The sequence below is a fragment of the Cydia fagiglandana genome, chromosome 6, assembly GCF_963556715.1.
Source record: "Cydia fagiglandana chromosome 6, ilCydFagi1.1, whole genome shotgun sequence".
In the NCBI taxonomy this organism is placed as follows: domain Eukaryota; kingdom Metazoa; phylum Arthropoda; class Insecta; order Lepidoptera; family Tortricidae; genus Cydia; species Cydia fagiglandana.
In genome coordinates this window covers 14,665,719-14,685,897 of record NC_085937.1, presented here as the reverse complement: position 1 = coordinate 14,685,897, position 20,179 = coordinate 14,665,719, and the positions used below count along the sequence as shown (strand labels likewise).

The 20,179-nt window shown below is 40.4% G+C and overlaps 1 protein-coding gene and 1 long non-coding RNA gene across 4 annotated transcripts in view; one reads left to right on the top strand and one right to left on the bottom strand.

The window, feature by feature from the left end:
* LOC134665343 (uncharacterized) overlaps positions 1-20,179 on the top strand; it is a 125,732-nt gene that overhangs the window by 85,834 nt on the left and 19,719 nt on the right. The window lies entirely within an intron of this gene.
* The window catches only part of LOC134665303 (receptor-type tyrosine-protein phosphatase N2), a 29,911-nt gene continuing 11,280 nt past the window's right edge, over positions 1,549-20,179 (bottom strand). The window contains exons 3-23 of one of the 3 annotated variants that reach the window (XM_063522215.1): positions 17,375-17,428; positions 16,851-16,914; positions 12,765-12,899; positions 12,189-12,276; positions 11,986-12,115; positions 11,380-11,904; positions 11,154-11,300; positions 10,726-10,881; positions 9,894-9,990; positions 9,711-9,800; positions 9,553-9,632; positions 9,396-9,463; positions 9,052-9,276; positions 8,531-8,679; positions 7,685-7,739; positions 7,307-7,528; positions 6,565-6,762; positions 5,845-6,011; positions 5,410-5,463; positions 4,653-4,830; positions 1,549-4,222 (exon numbers count right to left, since the gene is read on the bottom strand). In XM_063522215.1, coding sequence (XP_063378285.1) covers positions 4,103-4,222; positions 4,653-4,830; positions 5,410-5,463; positions 5,845-6,011; positions 6,565-6,762; positions 7,307-7,528; positions 7,685-7,739; positions 8,531-8,679; positions 9,052-9,276; positions 9,396-9,463; positions 9,553-9,632; positions 9,711-9,800; positions 9,894-9,990; positions 10,726-10,881; positions 11,154-11,300; positions 11,380-11,904; positions 11,986-12,115; positions 12,189-12,276; positions 12,765-12,899; positions 16,851-16,914; positions 17,375-17,428 — 3,002 coding nt within the window. In that variant the 3' untranslated portion in view covers positions 1,549-4,102. The remainder of the gene's footprint in view (positions 4,223-4,652; positions 4,831-5,409; positions 5,464-5,844; positions 6,012-6,564; positions 6,763-7,306; positions 7,529-7,684; positions 7,740-8,530; positions 8,680-9,051; positions 9,277-9,395; positions 9,464-9,552; positions 9,633-9,710; positions 9,801-9,893; positions 9,991-10,725; positions 10,882-11,153; positions 11,301-11,379; positions 11,905-11,985; positions 12,116-12,188; positions 12,277-12,764; positions 12,900-16,850; positions 16,915-17,374; positions 17,429-20,179) is intronic. The other 2 variants (XM_063522216.1, XM_063522217.1) reach the window with 2 other exon arrangements.

Here is a 20,179-nt window from a genome sequence, read left to right as displayed (position 1 = left end):
GACGGTGAATGTGTGCGATTGTGTTGACTCATAGATATACCTATTAAGCGATATACGCTATTATTAAATACTTGGTATAACTTTCATAATCATCATCATCATTATTCTAGCCTTCAGTCGCCAACTGCTGAGCATAGGCCTCTCTTCGTGTACGCCACTTATCCCGGTCCGCCAATTTTCCGAATCACACAAATATATTTTTCGGAATCTTTCATAATACTCTTCAATAAGCTACTTACCTATAATAGTGCCTCGTTCTATTCCTATTTCCTTACCCTTTTAAGAAAAATGTATGACCTCTACTTAGACAGCTGAGATAGATGGCCCTTTGCTTTGTCATATACATATTTCGTGGTCACTGGATTGTCAAAGGACAACTTTTGGGAGGTTAAAACATGGCATTTAGGACTTTTCAGAAGTAGGAAAAAAATGAAAAGACAAACGTAGAGAGCTTTTTCTTCTACTCCCACTGAAAGTTTCATAAGACCATCTCGTTTGGTCATCTTCCCACTCCCCCATTGACCCCTTGTCACCGCTATAGTGATTTCATGGGGATTCAGAGATTCACTAGGATTCTATGTTCACAGAATCCTATCCTGCTATCGAAGCAGGCAGACTTTCACAGTATCAGTCATACATATCTAAGTAGGTACAGATTGTTCTTTTGACGAGATAAGATAAAATAAATATTAATTGCAATCAAATAATTAGGTACAGTTGTTCACCTGCAATAATATGTTACTCTTCGAAGGCCGCAAAAATATGTGACACACTCTTATGGTTTTACAAATAAGATCGTGTCAGATAGTTTTGTGGCCATCGTTGTGTAACATATTATAAGCCTACTGTACCTATAGTTACCTACCGCTGATAATGCAAGATTCTATCTCTTTGACTGGGTCTATTATATGCCTAATTTATTTTATTGCTATTATTTACTTATCACATGTCAACAGAATATACCTAATATCACACCGAAAATACGTGACGCGTCGTGACTTTAAGTTCTCTGAGTATATTTATTGCAACAGTCATTGTTGGAAGTTTTCATATCGAGTGTATATACCTACGGGTATAAGTCACGTCACGTATGTAAAGATGTCCTAACGTTATGATCTCAATCGCATATAATGCGCGCCAATGGTCCCATAATACAGGGTCGCACCAGTGAATTAGCGTTAAAAATATCCGACGTAGGTTTAGCCTGACGCTCGAAAGACGCCAGATGTGGGGGGGGGGGGGGGCTAATATATGATCATTGTCAAGATGGCGCTGTCTCATGTATAGGGTGACAGTTCAGTATAGTAATATGAAAAAAATAGTTCCAGTGAAATTCCACAACATGGCGCGTGATCATATACCTACCTATTACTATTACTGGTCAGGCTTTACCTATTTAGGTATATTATTAGTTATTTGTGTGCCTCAAAATTTCTTTAAATTGGGAAGATACGATGTAAGGTTAGGTATAAGGTATAGGGACTAGGTAGTAGTAGGATACTAAATTGTGTAATTACCCTAAAACAATTTAATAATCAAAATCCAATATTCAATCATCCACATAAAAACTACATATAATTTCATACAGAAATACGATTAATATATTTGCCCTAAATCTAATCTACATTTTTAATTTCGTGGGTAATATTTTTTTTACATTTTCCATTTCAATAAATATAATCTTACATAAATTTTATGCATATAGATACTTATTATGATCTCTATAGTTTCAGCTACGATCTGTAAATATTTATTTTGATCTCGTTAATTCAGATTAAACATTATCAGGTATTCCGTTCGTACAGGATATGATTCGGCCGAGGACATTAAATGTCCACTCTTCTGGTTCAATGCAATTGTAAAAATTGCTTGGATGTTTACAACGTTAAACATATAAAGGTAAAACTTAAATAAAGAACGGGAAACAACGCCTCTAGCAGCCATCGACAATTAACTTAGGGCTGCAGCTGTCCAGTACAAGTCTTTAAACGCTTACCTAGAATAAAATGGGAGTTAATGTAAGCTATTTTCATTTCACGAAGGCATGCCAGTGTTATAGCTGCCTACGTTTCGGACTTCATCAGGGGTCCTTTTGAGGCTACCAAGCACTAAATATATTCGTGGCCGCAGTGCGCTTGGCTGCTTGTGGTAATAAATAACTGCCTATCTGGAGGTATATAACACGGATGACTACAAGAGAATGATATTACGCACGAATTTGTGTCGTGTATGAATGCAAATAAGCTCATACTCTCAAGAAGTTAAATCTGACTTTGGTAAGTTCCCTCGCCTTCGTGACATGAAGCACCTAGCAGAAATTCCCAAACGTTTCTTATCCCGAATTTGATTTCTACCTAAATCATCGCTTGTACTCGGAGCAGCTTGCGCCTTCCAATAATTAAAAAGCATAGACAACGCGATAAATTTAACGATAAAATATTAAATTTACTCATAGACTAGATCGATTCACAGCTAATGCATCCCATGCACAGTAGAATAAAAATATGTTTTTGTATTTTTTTAAGACAAAGATCAACATTTGATTAAAGATATCCAAACATTCGTATCAAATATGCAATAGTATGTTCAAAACTGCATTATAACAGTAAAACCCGCATAATACGATTTAAAGGATTGAACTGGAAACAGGTGCGGAGAGTCGCATGAGGACTCAGAATATTATAACGATCATATACGCCTGAGGACATGTGGAAAATTATTACGTACCTATTACTTACTTATGTATTACGTACGTATAAAACATGTTCGTATTAGGCGAGCTTTACTATAATTCTATTTGGTCATCTCGAGACTCTTGCGGGCATTTTATTATAAAATAACAAAATGCAGTCGTGGACGGGCTGGGCGTCCACGATAGGTATGCAAGAGTTCGAAATGTGTAGTACACTCAGCAGCATAAGTAGCTGCTCGAACAAATAACTCAAATGATCTTCATTACTCCCTATAGCCAAGAGAATAAGAGCTGGTGCAGATCATATCAGTTACTTTGTCAGCGTAGCTACTTTTGTAGCTGACTGTACATGATTGGGTCTTCGTTACAAAATTATAATCATAAATAATTAAATGCTTGCAAATTAGATTTGGACATTTTAGACACCTCAACAATTGACCGTAATATATATTATTTTTTACAACAAAACATGATGACGATGATAACATACATATATAAGTACATTAGGTACATGATTTATACTTAGGTAATAGTTATAAATATAATAGGCGTTAGGCATACAATTACATCATTTAAATAAGGAGGTTATATTAATAACATAATATTTCTAAAATACTTCCATTTGTCAATAAATAAATAGTTTGGACAGGTATTATGTAAGTAAATTTAGGTATGAACCGTAAAATTATTTATGCATATCCTTATGAAAATATTTACTCTCGCAGTTAAAAAGCTGTAAAAAAATAAATGCCAAGATATACGGCAACAATAGATGATGTAGCGTTTTAAGTACGTCTGTACTGTCACTTTTATAAACATGTACCTATTCTTTTGCACCCGATATCATGAAAAATGTGAATTTGTGTAGGTACATGTCTATATCCGCGACTGTACTTACAGCCAATGGGAAGTTACAACTAACGCTATTTATGTCCTAAGTTTGTAGTGATAAAATATACTAAGTTACGACCTAAACGGCCGTTGTAATAACTTAATAAGTCAAGAAGTCCATTTTGTAATCGCGCCCAGTTTGCTTTATTGTCGTCAAGGTTGAGAATTTCGGATAGATTTGTTTACACAATAAATAAATGAACGTATATTAACTCACATTTATAGACGGGTCTACGCGAATTTTATTTAATTACCTTGATTTACCTACGTTTCGACACAGGTTTCACTGGTCGTGGTCGCGGCTGACTGATGTCCCAGAAAAATGTCAAAAGAGATTTGTGCAACTACCCAACGAAAAGCCGATAAATGTGAGTTAAATATGTGTTCAAAACGCGAAAGTTTAAAATATTATAAATGAACGTAGACAATAAATAGACGAATCAGCGAAATTCTCAGCCTGGAATTGGAAACACACAAATATTACAGTGATCAACGCAACAACGACGAATAGCAAAGTGTTCAGTTGTTAGGCTTCTCTTTCTCGGAGCCTTCCTTTTCTTTGTCTTTGTCCTTTTCCTTGTCCTTCTTTTCTTGCATTTGTTGTAGTTGGGCCGGTAGAGCTTTCAGTATAGCGTGTACCTGTGGAAATAGGAAACAGTAAATTGTGCGTTGAACTATGTATTTTTGATAGGTAAACATAATAGCGATCGGAAAGCGTAGCTTTTGAATACAAGGTGGGTAGGCCGATGATCTGGTAAAAGTAGCAACTAGATAGATAGCAATCTAGAGTAAAATCGTTAGATACCTAGATTAAAGCTACAGGGGCTACTTTACATGTATAATAATAAGTGCGACGGTACGCGGGCTTTGGACACGTTTGAGCTTTAATGCCCCCTATTGTCGACATCCGTGATGATATCCTACGTTTCTTGACTCACCTCCTCAGCAATAATCATATAAGCGCTAACTCGAACCGCTACTTTCATGCCGACGGTAAGCGGTCTCATCCAGTTCCATTTCTTTATTTGCTTTTGTTTCTAGTAGTCAACATAAACGTTTCACGACTTACCTCCTCAGCGACAGCCATCAGCACAAACTCGAACTGTTGCTTGGTGGCGACAGTCCTCGGCCTCTGGTCTCGGATATGCTCGAGTGTGGCTGCGATATCGATCTCCTTCGCGCCCTTGGCCATGCGGTTGAGTACCATGTCGATGAGGCAGTAGGTGCCCGAGCGGCCGGCTCCGTCACTGTAACAGGTTTTAATGAGGTACCTAAGTAGCATCAGTGGCGACGCTACGAAGCTGGCGCTAACATGGCTTTCATTTTCTACATAAGCTCAAGGAAAAATGAACAACTGTCTAAAAACTAGAAGCTGGTCGGAATCGATTTTGACGGACAGCCTGGTATGTAGACACTCGGAAATATATGAGTAGGTATTAAGTAGGTAGGTAGGTAAGTACCTACACCTACAGTACTGTCTACTGAAATCGCGCTGTTCTCTACTAAATACTTTGAAAGCTTAAGTATCTAGATTCTAACTCTACTTGGGCTGAAGTAGAGCCGGTGTTGATCTCTAAAGAACGCCGCAAGGAAAGAAGCAAAATAGGTATTCATTATTTTGCAGATAATGCAGATAGGTATTATGATCAATGATCATTATCAAATAATGACAAAATATGCTAATAAAGATTGATTCGGTACATCAAGGCCTTAATCGCCGCAATAGATAAACTTTTCATAAGATATAAACACAATTGCCCATTATTAGTCATTATGATGTATCAAGTTATATTAACGGATAAAAATTGGTATTTGTCGTAATTTACCTGCAGTGAACCACGATAGGACAAGACCTCCCTCTGTACGATTTGTTGACTTTCCTGTGGGAATAAAAAGTTTTGTTAATACATTAATAAGTAAGTAAAACGGTTTTTTAAGTACAACATGTCAGACCAGGTAATCAAGTACAGACTATCAGAACGGAGCAACATCTCGGTGATATTACAGAAGTCTCAGATAAAAGAGGGAGTAAATAGTACATTGTCACGGTGTGGGTTTGTCCACAGTGTACTGATTCTTAAATAGAACGTTCGGGCTATATAGTACGAAACATCTGAACTCCAGCAACGCCTTGGTAGATATAAGTATGTTCACCATTTTCAGGCTAGGAAAGGAAGCGGAACTGAGTGAAAGCACGGAACAAGTCAATGCCGTTTTACGTAGAAAATCTGGACTAAGCACCTTCGTAATCTAGTACGAACCTTCGGAACTCGAGCAACGCCTTGGTAGATGCTGGTACGCCATTCTCGGGCCAGGAGAGGAAGTGGAACTGGGTGACGGTACGGGTCTCGCCAGTACGTTGGTTCTTCAGGTAGAAGCTCCGGACTAAGTAGTCGTCACACCAGATGTGCTCGCTCACAAGATGGACCTGGAATTTTATACAAGGAGATGTTTACATTTCTAAAATACTTTTAAGATACCTCTTCTTCTTCCTCGCGTTATCCCGGCATTTTGCCACGGCTTAAGGGAGCCTGGGTTCCGCATGGCAATTAATCCCAAGAATTGACGTAGGCACTAGTTTTTAAGCCTTAAAAACTAGGCCTTGTAGGCCTTTTAAGGTAGGTATCTATCATATATTAAAACACAAGAGAAGAATGGTTATTAAGAGGCAAAAGAATATAGCACAAAAGGATGAATTTTATTAGCGGCAAGGGGGGTAGCGCTTGTCACTGCAGCCATAGTGAAATCTCATACTTACGAATATGATGTGAGAGTGTCTTTACCTAATGCCAGTGTGTTTGATGCTTGATTTCCACTTTGCCATTAAACAAATACCTAAAAAACCTAATAGATATGGTACAGCTCGGAGCTTTCCGCTGGCCAGTAGCGGTGGTACAGCTGTTGTCCATTCTCAGTGAGCCTGTCCCCAAATCATCTGCCCGAAGGCAGGAACCAATCGTAATATTAAACAAATAACTAACCTCATAGATATGGTAGAGCTCGGAGCCTTCCTCAGGCCAGTATCGGTGGCATAGCTGTTGTCCATTCTCCGTCAGCCTAGTCAGCATCACCATCACCACGCTGCCCTGCTCCCAAACCATCTGCCAAAAGTCGGGCGCCGTGTGAGCTAGAGGACCCGCGGCGGCGATATAGGCTGGGTTACGAGGATCGTGGTCCGTCTGAAATGAAGGAGGACATTCATTTGAATCTCTTAGAAAAGCGTTTTTAAATGGCAATGCTATTAAAACTCTTAAAAGTATCTTAGGTAGGTAAAATCTGCCAGTAATTAAAATTAAACTGTCAAGATTACATCTGATGCTTTCTTATCAGATAAATAAATAAGCCATAAATAATACCACCGGGCTTTCGTCTCGTACTTAAATATCGTCTTTGCCATTGGCAGGGGTGCGAATCTCCTGAGATCGGCCAAACTCGGCTCCGCTCGGCTCAGCATTGCTCCGAGCAATTATTAGGGTTGGCACCACTTGACTTCCTTTGGCGTGCACGACCACAGATAAGATAATCACTTGAATTTTGACAACCCTAAATAGCCGAAAGGGATAGTGCCATATATTAGGAAGGGATAGCATGATTCGACCCTGAACCGCTGTCAAACTTCGGTTGTGTAGGAAGTTTCCTTTCTGTACGGTAGTACTATTATTTATTCTGTGCCATTGGTTTGTGTTTTGGGCCTTATAAGTTAACATAACAATAAACACTTACAATAGTAGAAGCGTTGATGTAATCCGAGCCGAGATGGTTAGACAGCTTGTTTAGCGTAACTCTCGAGTGGTCGTAAGGTAAGACGTCAGCATAGCGGTTCTTGCCGGTGTTCTCTTCCTTCATGGCGGCGTTGGTGGCGCATGGCTCGGCCTCGTATGCGCAGAGGGCGCGCCATTCCTGCTCCAGGCGGTCCTTGTTGCGGAGGTGGTCTTCCATGTATGCCTGAGGAAGGTAGGTCGTGAAGTGTGGACATTGGTAGATTGCTACTTGAACGAAGAAGCTGCATGATGTCTAAATTTAAGATTGCGTTATTAATCACGATTATTTCGGTGAATTGGGCGAAGTAGGTACATATATAGTCGGGTTAAAAATACTCACCAAAACCATGTGTCCAGTAGATATGTCCATGTTAGTCAATGCTGGTTCCTCACTCCTGGAAAAAAAGATAATTAGGTATTTAAATTTATATACCTAATTGAACCGGACATACAGCATATGATTTATTACTAGTATATCTATCTGTATCTTGTTCCTTTGCCCTACTCGTTTTCTTAGTGTGACAGAATATAGAAATAATAAAAAAGTCCTTAATAATAAAATTATGAAACTACAGACTGTCCTCGCCTGTTGCCTCGGCGTAAAAATACTGGCGGTATCTGAGGGGAACTGTGAAAGATTAATTGTCATCGTGGCTGTTGTGTCCCCTTGTCCTTGTCTATTGGAGGAAGTGGAGGATGAGATCGCCGGGTGGGTCAAACAGATCACTGTGTTTTTTTTTTCTATTATGATGGGCTTACTCATGGCCACAGACTAGCCGAGGCGTAGATGTGGCCTACGATGGAGCAAGCTCGCCCAGAAGGTGCCTGTTCACTCTTGATTTGAAACTAGTGTGTTCGCGCGAACTGATCATTTTTCTCTCCTGTGGGCAATAGTTAACAGCTTGTGGGCATGTAAGTAATGATTTTATTATAGTTCTCTAAATAAAAGGAGGACCTTTGCACGTGGATAAGGGTTAAATAAGAATATTAACCTTTGTAGCCCTTAACTCTTGTGTATGTCTACAGGAAAGACGTAACACAGTGTTCTGTTTGACCCGAGTACTACTACGGGTCCTACTCACCAGTGTTGCACCAAGTGGATAACGAGATGGAGTCAAGTTCTGATCCACTGCGGGAAACCGCTGTGCGGTCATTTTCTACCGCTCCAACCAGTTGTCCTACTCACCAGGATGAAGTGCTGGAGCGAGTGGATGGCGAGTTGCCGTCAGGTTCCCGTGACAGCGAGGTGATCCGCTGAGGGGGGTCAGCTGGGTGCGGTGCGGTAGTGGTCTGCTGGCCCGACCACTTGCCAGACATGCGCGCGCGACACAGCTCCTTCAAACATACATATTGGTTACTATTTATCCTTATGCTAATTTATATACTTACTTACTTATTATCTTTAGATACTTCTGTTATTTTTCTATGATTTTTAGAAAAATAAGAATCTCGTGATTGTATAAAAACTGATCAAAATGTCGTCATGTCAAAATATATTCATGGACAAAGCAAAGCTTTTCCAAAGAGCAGCAATATTGGCTGGGTTGGTATAAAATAGAAATTTGTAAAAAAATACCAAGTTTTAAGGTCAAAAAAATCTGTTTCAACTTTATACACACACATTGCTAGTAAGAAAAAAAATATATAAGTAGCAAATATTTTCCCAAGCAACTACTTGTATTTGTGTATATGTGTTCAGAAATAAACCTTTACTTGGTAGTCTCTAGTAGCCTCAGCGTCGATGTCAGCAGCCGATGACAGTCCCTGCATCTTCCTCTTCCCGTTCAGGTCTCGTTTCAGCAGCACAGCGAACACTACGCCACCCACCAGAAGAACGGACAAGCTGCCCACTAGAGCCATCAGCACTGGGAGCTCCAAGCCGAATATTTGAGTCTCAGAAGACTCTGAATGCTCTATTATTGGTCGTTTGCTCTGTAATTCAACAATATTTTTTTTTAAACCATTTTCATCGTAAATCAGGCGGTAATTGGCTCTCCGAGGATGAGATGTTCCGACATGTATTTCTGTGTAGGTATTTGTAAAGGACTTACTCGATCTCCGACACCTGTTGCCAAAATTTTAACACCAGTCTCACGCCGTAACTCGTCTTTGATGTCATCTGAAATATACACAGTAGGTACAGTAAAATATACAAAGTATCAATCTAACACGACTTTCATCGTTGCATTAAAAAATGCCTTGTCTTACCAATACGCTTAGCTACAGTGCTTGCATCATATCCCTTACTATTCTTCTCGACTTTGAACGTTACTTCTCCCTTGTCCACTCTGCAAAAATATATTAGATAAGATTTTAGTGTCTAGAAAAATAATCTACTTCTGAGCTTGCCAACTTTAATTTCATACCGAGGATTTGTGAAAGTTTTGTCCTCTAATCCCAGTTTTTCTTCAATTTTTTTGATAAAAGAGACGCCGACATCCCAATTGTTAAACAACCTGTGGGAATTAAATAATACAAATTAGCACTCAATTCTCTGATTATGTAGGTACATTTCTAAATACCAATGATCATAAGAGGAATGTGCATACCGGTTTTTGAAGAGGACGTACGCATAAGAAGGATCGTAATCGTAGTCATTGTGATCATGGACGCCGGTAAACTTTTGTGCGCTAGGCGTGCCTTGACCTGCAAATACAAAATCGTAAAAATATATCACATTTGGCCATAGTAAAGAAATACGGCATACGTGACACACACAGGAATAAATTCATGCAAATTCATTCGTTTCACCGTTATAGCTCATAAAAATTGATTTCGTCAGATAAACATATTTAGCCTATTACCCACAATATTTTTGTTTTATTAAAGCGTCAGACAAATTAAATTATAATTTTGGCTTCATCGCAATTTTAATTGCTAAGGCAATTAAACTACCTTGCACAGTAGTGTTCTAAAGTGGCAAAAGAAACAAAAAAACAAAAGAAGTCATACGAAATGAAGATGCACATGAAACAGAACATTGCCTAATTGAAACGTGACGACACCAATGATTTATTATTGTCAGAATCCAAGAAGGGATAGCTAATGGAATAACCAGCACACGAAAATACGAATAGAAAGATATAAAATGATATAACAATGATATAATTTAAAAAACACAACACTTATACACAGTACGCATTATGTGAGGGGAACCCACAACCTCATGCCTTGAGTGTTAAGGGGAAATAGTGCTGCAATGGAAGGGAAACATTTAGTGCGAAGTTCTAGATAAAGAAGTGCGTTTTATCGTATTAAATGCAAATAATTATTGTCGCGCTGCTACCAGCGTTCGAATATTCGAGAAAATACGTTTGAGGCATTTAGTTTTTCAAGAAACGACGACAGCTCTAGCACATCTCAGGCCTTAGTGACACTAACCTGTCACTGACTTATTCTGGTGCAAATAATGCTTTAGGACTTTCGCGTCCAGGCGAGGCCCAGGCTTTTTAACATCATCTCGTTCCCTACGCATAAACCCCCAATCTTTAGTTAGTAAATCTTGAAAATCCTCGGGGTAAAATTTTGAATTTTCACCTGAAACATGGTCGGTATTTGAAACAACTTTGCGTCAATTGTTACTGCCATTCCAGCTCCTAGGGTTATGGAGGGCTAATGTGAAATTGAATAGCCGTAAATAAAGCAGAACGTTCGGTTAACTCAAAGTATGAACTTAGAAAGATGAAGTCTTTCAACAAGATGGAGTGAAATAATGTTGCTGCCTGTACCTACAACGCAAAAAAAGCAACGAAGCAACAATCGTTGTTGTTATAACATACAAACATCATAATATGGATATCAAAACTCACCTTGCAAATCCTCAGCCTTTAGGGGACCACCTTCAGCATAGAGAGCTCCTTGCGGCTTTAATTTGGAATCAACAATTTGGCGCCAGTAATTCACCAAGTACTCCATATTCTTGGAATGTTTCGCCTCAGATTCCGGGATATTGAGATCTGTGATAAGGTAAAAGATTCAACATTAGTCTTATAACCGTTTAACCTTTATAAAATAAACAACTTTAGCTCAAGTTACCTTTCCAGTTTTCAAGCTCTCCGCTACCCATATCATAGGGTACCTCTTCCATATCGTCGAAGTAAATTCTTTGTTCAGGTAAATCGCTAGGATTTTCATATTCAAATGGGAAATTTTTCTCAGCGAAGCTTTGTTTGTACTTTTCTTGGGCGTTTGAGAGCACCTCTGCATCAAGAGGCGATACATTATTTCCGAGGATATACTCAGCCGTGAACGGAGGTGCTTTTACTTTCATCTTTCTATAATGAGCACCTAGGCGCTCTTCATCATATCCTCCGGTATCTTCAGCTCTATTTGCGCTAATTATAGGCAAAGACTTCTTTATTTTATCCACAATAGCGCTGGCATACGCTTCGGGATCAGCGGCTCTAGCTTTTTGAGCAGCCCTAATTCTCTCTCGAAAACCCTCAAAAGGTAGAATGACAGGAGACTCTTCGTCTCCACTCATTAACATTAGATCGCGTAATTTATCGCTTGGGGTTTCTTCAGCTGAGATTACTTGATCTTCATCAGATATTATGGGCCCTATAAAAATGAAAACAAGTTTATTATCCTTAGATTCCTATACGCCTACAGTCAATGGCCGAAATGCAAGTATCCAAATACCTTTTGGAATAAGAAGTTCAGCAGCTTCCTCGTCGGTTAACGGAGGGCTATACACCTCATTGGCATAATTTGAGTCAAGTTGAGAGTTAGGAGTAAAACGAATGTAGGCCTCTTGTTCATCGGGTTCATTCTAGAAAAACAACACAACATCAGTCACGCCGTAAAAGAATCTCGATAATCCTTAACTTCGCATATATACTTACATCTTCTTCAGTTGTATCAGCGACATCGGAACCTAGTTTGGGGTCCACGAAATGGTCGCATATTTTTTGATTGATCTTTGTTGGGTCTCTGAAATTTGAAAAGACTTAATATATCAATCGATATGGCAGATTACTCATGTGATAGATAATTATAAATGCCTTGACTATAGTTTTATTTGACTAATAATTTCCAATAGCTTTAAGAAAAATTAAGCCTTAGTCTCATTCAGAACCACTCTTTTAATGACAACACTAATGCTTTGACGCGAACACGATCTATCAGTTGCCGAGATCAAATCAAACAAACCAGTGAGCCCATAAAACAGGCTACAGCACTCAAACCACAAGTGCTGCTAAACAAGTGTATCCGTTAAGAACATTGAAGAGAAATCAACTCGAACCATAGCCTATACATTTAATAAGATTTTTAAAGTGAACTGTATTTCCAAACTCAATCTCTTTAATCTTAAATCTTTTAAGTTTTTTTTTATCAAATCTTTTAAGTTTTTTTTTTCAAATTGAAATCTTTTAGGTATTTTTTTAATCTTTTAAGTTTTTTTTTTAAGAATTACTGACAGGTCCTGGCGTAGCGTGTACAGCATTGCCTGCAGCACGCACTGCGTGTAGGCGTGCTCCCAGCGGTAACCGCGGGACGCTAGCCGCTGCAGCTCCTCCTCGAACCATTGCAGCTGTTCCGAGCTCATGTCATATCTGAACAAAGAAACATTAAATAAATAAATATTAGGGGACATCTTACACAGATAAACCTAGCCCCAGTAGCCCCAAACTAAGCCGATCTTGTACTACGGGTGCTAGGCGACGATATACATACTTCATACTTTTTTTTTTTTTTTTATTATGCATGGGTTTACTCATGGCCACAGACTAGCCGAGGCGTAGACGTGGCCTACGATGGAGCGAGCTCGCCCAGAAGGTGCCTGTTCACTCTTGATTTGAAGGTTGCCGGGTTATAAGAGCACGGAAATATAGACGCCGGCAAGGAATTCCATTCCTTGGCAGTGCGCATAAGGAAAGTAGAAGCAAAGCGCTTAGTACGAATTGGCGGAATATCTACCAAGTAAGGATGGAAACCGGCCGTGCGTCTAAAAGTCCGATGGTAGAATGGGGACGGTGGAATGAGCTCGTGTAGCTCTTGGGCACACTCCCCGAAGTGCAACCTGTAGAATACCGACAGGCTGGCGACTTTCCGCCGATGGGCCAAAGTCTGAAGCTTAGCCGTTAGCTTCTTGTCGCCAATCATCCTCCTGGCTCTGCGCTCCACTGAGTCCAAAGCGGCGAGTTGGTATTTAGCTGAGCCATCCCACAGGTGGCTGCAATACTCCATACACGACCGGACTTGAGCTTTGTAAAGTGTTAGAAGCTGTCCAGGTGTGAAGTATCGCTTCACCTTATTTAGGACGCCCAGCTTTCTGGCCGCAGTTTGTGCTTTAGACTCAATGAAGCTGCCGAAACCGAGGACTGAACTCAGCTCCATGCCGAGGAGTTCCAGGCTGTCGGTAATAGGTACAGATGCACCCCGGAAAGAAGGAGTCAGGTCGAATGGACTCCGTTTAGCGGAAAATAGACACGCCTGCGTTTTGGAGGCATTGAACGTGACCAGATTGTCATCACCCCACTGGGAAACGAGACTAAGGGTCAAGTTCATTCGCTCAACCATGGCCTCTCTCTGTGAACGTATATCCTCCCTGCTGTCCCTTGCACTAGCCAAATATCTCTCAACAACCGTACTGTCATCTGCATAACCTACAATGCTGGGTTGCAGCATGTCGTTAATGTGGAGCAGGAAAAGGGTTGCGGAGAGAACAGACCCCTGAGGAACACCGGCGTCAATGGCCATGAGGTCCGAAGAGCAGCCATCAATAACTACTCTGATCGACCGTTCACTCAAGAAATCAGATAGCCAGCTACAAAAATCAGCAGGGATGCCGTAAGCAGGAAGCTTGCTAAGGAGACTTGCGTGCCAAACCCTGTCAAAGGCCTTCGAGATGTCCAGTGAAACAGCAAGCGCTTCACCGTTCCTCTCGATGGCCTCGCCGCAGCAGTGCGTGACATACGCTAAAAGATCCCCAGTAGACCGACCTCGGCGAAAGCCATATTGACGGTCACTGAGCAGATCATTTGCTTCGAGGTATGCCAGCAGTTTGCCGTTAAGTACCCTTTCCATGACTTTACAGAGCATGGAGGTAATGGCGATTGGTCGGTAATTGCAGGGATCAGCACGACTACCCTTCTTGGGTACTGGCTGCACGTTTGCAAGCTTCCAGGATTTCGGCACCGTTCTTGTTTGGAGAGAGAGGCGGTACAGGCGTGTCAGTACAGGAGACAACTCAGGCGCACACTGCTTTAGTACACGTGCAGGTATACCGTCTGGTCCATTGGCCTTATTCACGTCAAGATTCAGCAGAGCTCGGCGTACCTCTTTTTGATGTATAGCAATTCTCTGCATAGAGGAACTGCAATGAGATAGCGTAGGTGGAAGTTTTGAGCCTGCATCTAGACGTGAATTGCTCGCAAACAGAGAAGCAAACAAGTTAGCTTTCTCTGTCGCGGAGTGGGCCAGTGTCCCATCAGGTTTCTGCAGAGGTGGCAATGTGGGTGGGCAGAAGTTGGATTCGACCGCTTTCGACAGGGACCAGAACCGCTTGCTACCAGGAGGGTAGGAGGCGAGTTTGGCCCCTATTCGACTGACGTGGTCGAATCGAGCCTTTCGAAGCACCCGTTTGCAGGACTTGGCAGCTGAGTTAAAGGCTTTTTTCTTCGCGCGAACCCTCTGTGCTCCAGCTTTGGTATCGCGGGCTAGTACCCAAGCCTGGTATGCAGACTGCTTAAGAGCCTCGGCTCGAGCACAGTCCGAACTGTACCATGCTCGGGTCTTGTGATCGAGCGATAGGTCGGAGAACGGAATGAAATATTCCATTCCCTGCCGAATCACATCCGCAACAGCCTCAGCAGAACACGAGGGGTCACCCGAAGAAAAACAGACCTGCTGCCAGGGGAAAGACGCAAAGAAATGCCGCATCTCATCCCAGTCCGCTGACTCGTATCGCCATACTCTCCTCGTGCCCCTAGGGCAGAGATCAGGAGGAGAGTGGATCGACACGGATTTCACCAGACAGTGATCGGACGATCCTAGCGGAGCTGAGACCGAAACCGAGTGCCTGTCTGGATCAGTTGTCAGCAGAAGGTCAAGGCAATTGGGTGTATGGTCAGAAACATCCGGTATCCGCGTCGCAACATTTACCAGCTGGGTAAGGTTTAGGGATACAGCAAATTTGCGCGCTTCCCTCCCAGCGTGGCAAGTATTCTTGTACGGGAACAGCCACTCCTCGTGGTGGGCGTTAAAGTCCCCAAGGAATACGAGTTGAGCCGCGGGGTACCGCTGTTGGGCTTTATCTGCCATCTCAGTAAGGTGGTCAAAGAGCCTAGTTGTCTCCTGGTTTCCGCTGTGCGATCGGTAGACACAGGCATACAGAGTTTTCTCTGAGCCCGAGTCGACCATAATCCACAAAGTGGAAAACCCGGCAGCCTCAAAGCAACGGAGACGCTTGCAGCAAATGTCGTCGCGGACGTACACACAGACCCCAGCACGTGCTCTGAACTTATGTTCCAGTGAGTAGCCTGGGTAGTTGAGGTACGACGCGTCCGCTGGGGTTTTGATTTGCGTCTCCGTCAAAAAGAATAGGTGCGGTTTTTCGGTTTCAAGATGGTGGTGGACCGGATCGATATTTGAGTGCAACCCCCTGATGTTGGTGAGGTGCACTTTCAATTTGTTTATACAGAATTTATACAGATAAATACATACTTATATAAAATATCCGTGATTCAACACATGACTATTCAACGATAGAATTATTTTGATCTTAGTGTTACTGCCAAATATAATACCTAAGTATTTAGTAGGCAGAGATAGGTAGTTACTAGTGTTTGGTTTAACAAAGAGAAGGATTTGACAAGTATGATACTAGTGACAATATTTGCGCTTCACAAATATTATTTTACCTGATGCAAGTGTGACAAATGATGACTGATATTTATACCTAAGTAATCTGCATAGATACAAGGTAGAACAATATAATATATTTCGTAACTTTGGTTAAAATTGCCACCAACGCACTTCGTGTCTAACGTCACGATACCTACACTAAGAAAAAGGCTGCCACAGTCTAAAAGACTAATATGTACAATGTTGTTGACAGGGTCTAGTTTAAGCATACCTATTGAGAAAAAAAGGTAAATCCAAATCCTATTTTTCTGGCTCTCAAACTTGGGACTAAAGTTCTATTCCATATGCTTTTATATGACAGGTTACACCTACGTAACAACGGTGACACGAGGGTGGCACTACCTGAAGGGTACAATGTACCTCTGTTAAGGATATTTAGGAAAATGAATGAGCATTTTCACACCTGCGATCCAATCCTTTTACCTCGTTGTTCCTTATCCTCCTGACGACTGAATATCAAAATTTGCTAGTTTAAATTTAGCTCTGTATGGTAAAAATAAAAGATAAAATTTATTGTAGCTAATTGACGCGGAGGGCGCCTGCTGAGGTTAGGTTTCGAGTAAATAAAAATATCATCATTTAACTTGGCACCAGCATTTCAAAGTAGTTTTAAATTGAAAGTAAATATTGGTACTCACTGGTACAGCGCGCCTTCATCCACTTCGCTCTCGTAGATCGGTATACACTTCCCGAAGGCGAAATCTATAAAACATAAGCTTCTTAAAACTTCAAGTAGTTATATATTTTTTTATGTCATGCACTAGAGGGTTAAGAGGGAAAAAATTGTTACTTTATTATCAGGTATCTGTTTTTATAGTTTAAATCGTTAGCGCATTTTAACCATTAGAAACCCTATACAAAACGCGCTCAGTTAATAATAACCCAATAAGTCATGAATAAATAGCCTTTTATAAGAATCCTCGGAGGTATCGCGAACATAACATGATATACATACAAAAGTTTTGCTGCGTAGCAGGAGTCGAATACAGCTTACTTCGCTGGTATATGGGCCCTGGCCCATCTAGCCTGGTTAAGTATCTAACCGTGGTAAGTTAGCTTTATAAATGTTTAAATTAAATGAACGATAAACTATTGGCTAAATTGCGTGTATTACCTGTATGCAAGTGGCATTTACTGCGTCATAAAATGCGAGTAAACTTACCGTCATAGCACCACTCCGCGCCCTCTATGCACAAGGTTGAGCTGAATAAGCAACCTGTAAGAAATTATCGTATTTGTAAATCGTATACAACAAATACATACATATTGTTAGAAAAACTGTGAAACATACCAGTGAATAATTGACCGAGCGAAAGCTAAAGCGGATGTTTTCATTTATTGATCGCATTTTCCAACTGTTTCTGGTGAAATTTTATGAGCAAGTTGGATAATTGTATCTTAGATTTTTTTTGTCGATTCAGGTACTGGAAATTTTGTTAATGGCGGAGCCACCAGGCCACTTTAACGTAGAAGGTTTATATGAAAGCTCAATATTTTTATTGATTCACGAAAAAGCGTTTGATAGAAGATTATCTCAGCATAATAAGGTCAAAGGTGCCCCAACGAACAACGCCTTCGGGCTCTCGCTCTGTCATCAATATTCAGTAAAGCTAACATAACCTTATCTCTTCTTATGTAAGAGATACGCCTCCATAATGCAATTGTAGCCGTAGGTAATTCAAGAATCCTTCATTTCCTATTCTGTCTACGTGATAACCTGATAACATAAGAGGGGCCTAATGCAAAATTGTACTTTTTAGGGTTCCGTACCCAAAGGGTAAAACGGGACCCTATTACTAAGACTTCGCTGTCCGTCCGTCCGTCCGTCCGTCTGTCACCAGGCTGTATCTCACGAACCGTGATAGCTAGACAGTTGAAATTTTCACAGATGATGTATTTCTGTTGTCGCTATAACAACAAATACTAAAAACAGAATAAAATAAAGATTTAAATGGGGCTCCCGCTCCCATACAACAAACGTGATTTTTGACCAAAGTTAAGCAACGTCGGGAGGGGTCAGTACTTGGATGGGTGGCCGTTTTCTTTTTGCTTTTTTTTGTTTTTTTTTTGCATTATGGTACGGAACCCTTCGTGCGCGAGTCCGACTCGCACTTGCCCGGTTTTTTATTTTGACACGACACGTTTTAGTTAATGGCACAACCTATGAAAAAAAATCACAAAGAAACTAAGTTACAATTGTAAGGGCAAACTCCAACCATAAGGTCCAATCACGATAATATGTCTAATTGTATATTTACCGTTACCCTGCATATTATCTAATAGAACTTTTAATTTAGTTTAAAATATTGTGATTTTAGGTTATAATATTAATTTAGTTTAAAATAGCTAATAGATCTATGTACATATTGTATTTTAAGGGAGAAGTGGAAGTTTCTCATTTAACTAAGCAATTTATTAAAATTTTCAATGTGTGTAGGTTGGAAGCGGCCTTTGACATTCAGTAACCTCGAAAGGTCGCTGTACACTGCTGGGACCTGGGACTGGTACCTAAAAGATTGTTCTTTACTTACATGAATTATTAGGTGGCTTTGTAGTATTGTTGTTTACTTCATGTAACAAACATTAATGGTATAGGTACCTAGTATCGCTTTGGACGTCACGATCTACCTATTTGACGCTGACTTTGACCCGAAAGTCAAAGACAATTTACCCTAACTTTCGACTTCGAATATATAACCCCGCATAGATCACACAACTTCAGGTCTTTGAAATTAGTTTTATATTCAGATTCATTCAACTATCAGAAACTGGTAATTAAATTATGAAATTAGTTATTAGTTCATCTATGACCCAGTTGCGTTTGAAAGCTAGGTAGTTTCTATTTCTAGAACCTTAACCTATGTTTCATAAAACTCAAAGCATGGACATATATATTACTTCGTAAGGACGCGGCTAACGAGCACTAAAAAGGGGGCCGCTACATGGGTGTGATATTTGCATTTATCACACCCCGGCGCTCAGTCGTGTGGCGAATTGCGCAGTAGAAAGTTGTCACGCAGCATAACACAAAAATGCCTTATTGCGTTGTAAAAGGGTGCAAAAACCATTATAGGAAGTATAAGAAAAAAAATGGGATCTCATATCATCGGTAAGTAATTTCCAATTAGGTTTATTTATTGCTTAAAACCAATTTTAAACGATAATTTTATTTCATTCTCACGAGCAACTAATGTTCGCTCGTACGTCATAGCGCTAATGCATTAACCTTGTAAGGACGTCATTTCTCTTTGGAAGTTATTATGAAGTAGAAATGCATACTGCGTGATTTGTATAGGTAAATTTACTTAAATATGATTAGTTGATTACCTACCGGATATAATTACCGAAATTAAAGTACCTATTGTCTGTCTTACAGAGTTTGTTCCCGTTTCTTTTACATAATTATTAAAAACATTCGAAATAACAAGATCAAGTATTTGTTATTGTTTTATTCGTTGACTTAGGTACCTAGTATATTAATTCTTGTCAGGTTAAAGTTTTTAATTAACTGTAGGTAAAACTCAAAAAAAATTAACAGGTGAGCGCTAGAAACAAAGCGCGCATTTTCAAACACCGATTAATTCACATCGCTGTATTTAATACTTTCCATTACCTACTTATATTTTTGCATCATATTTGTGGACAGGTGGCACGCTCTCGTTTCGGAGGCCAAGATTCTCTTTGGATCACTGAGCCAAAATAGTTAGTTTGTATTGCTGTTTCCTTCTTTTTTACTCTACCTGTTTTGCAAGCAAGAAACTAACAGAAATAGTTGTTCGCCGCATTTTACTCGCGAAAGCTCGGGAGGTACTTATCGAACTGTACTGCTGTAGCTAGTAGCTCGGCCAACTTGTCGACCTTGACAGAGCCGGCTTACACAGGGCGGCACACCGCACTGCGCGAATGTTTAAAATATTGCATTGCCACCTGAGACGATAATGACATCACGAAATAACGTAGAAGAACG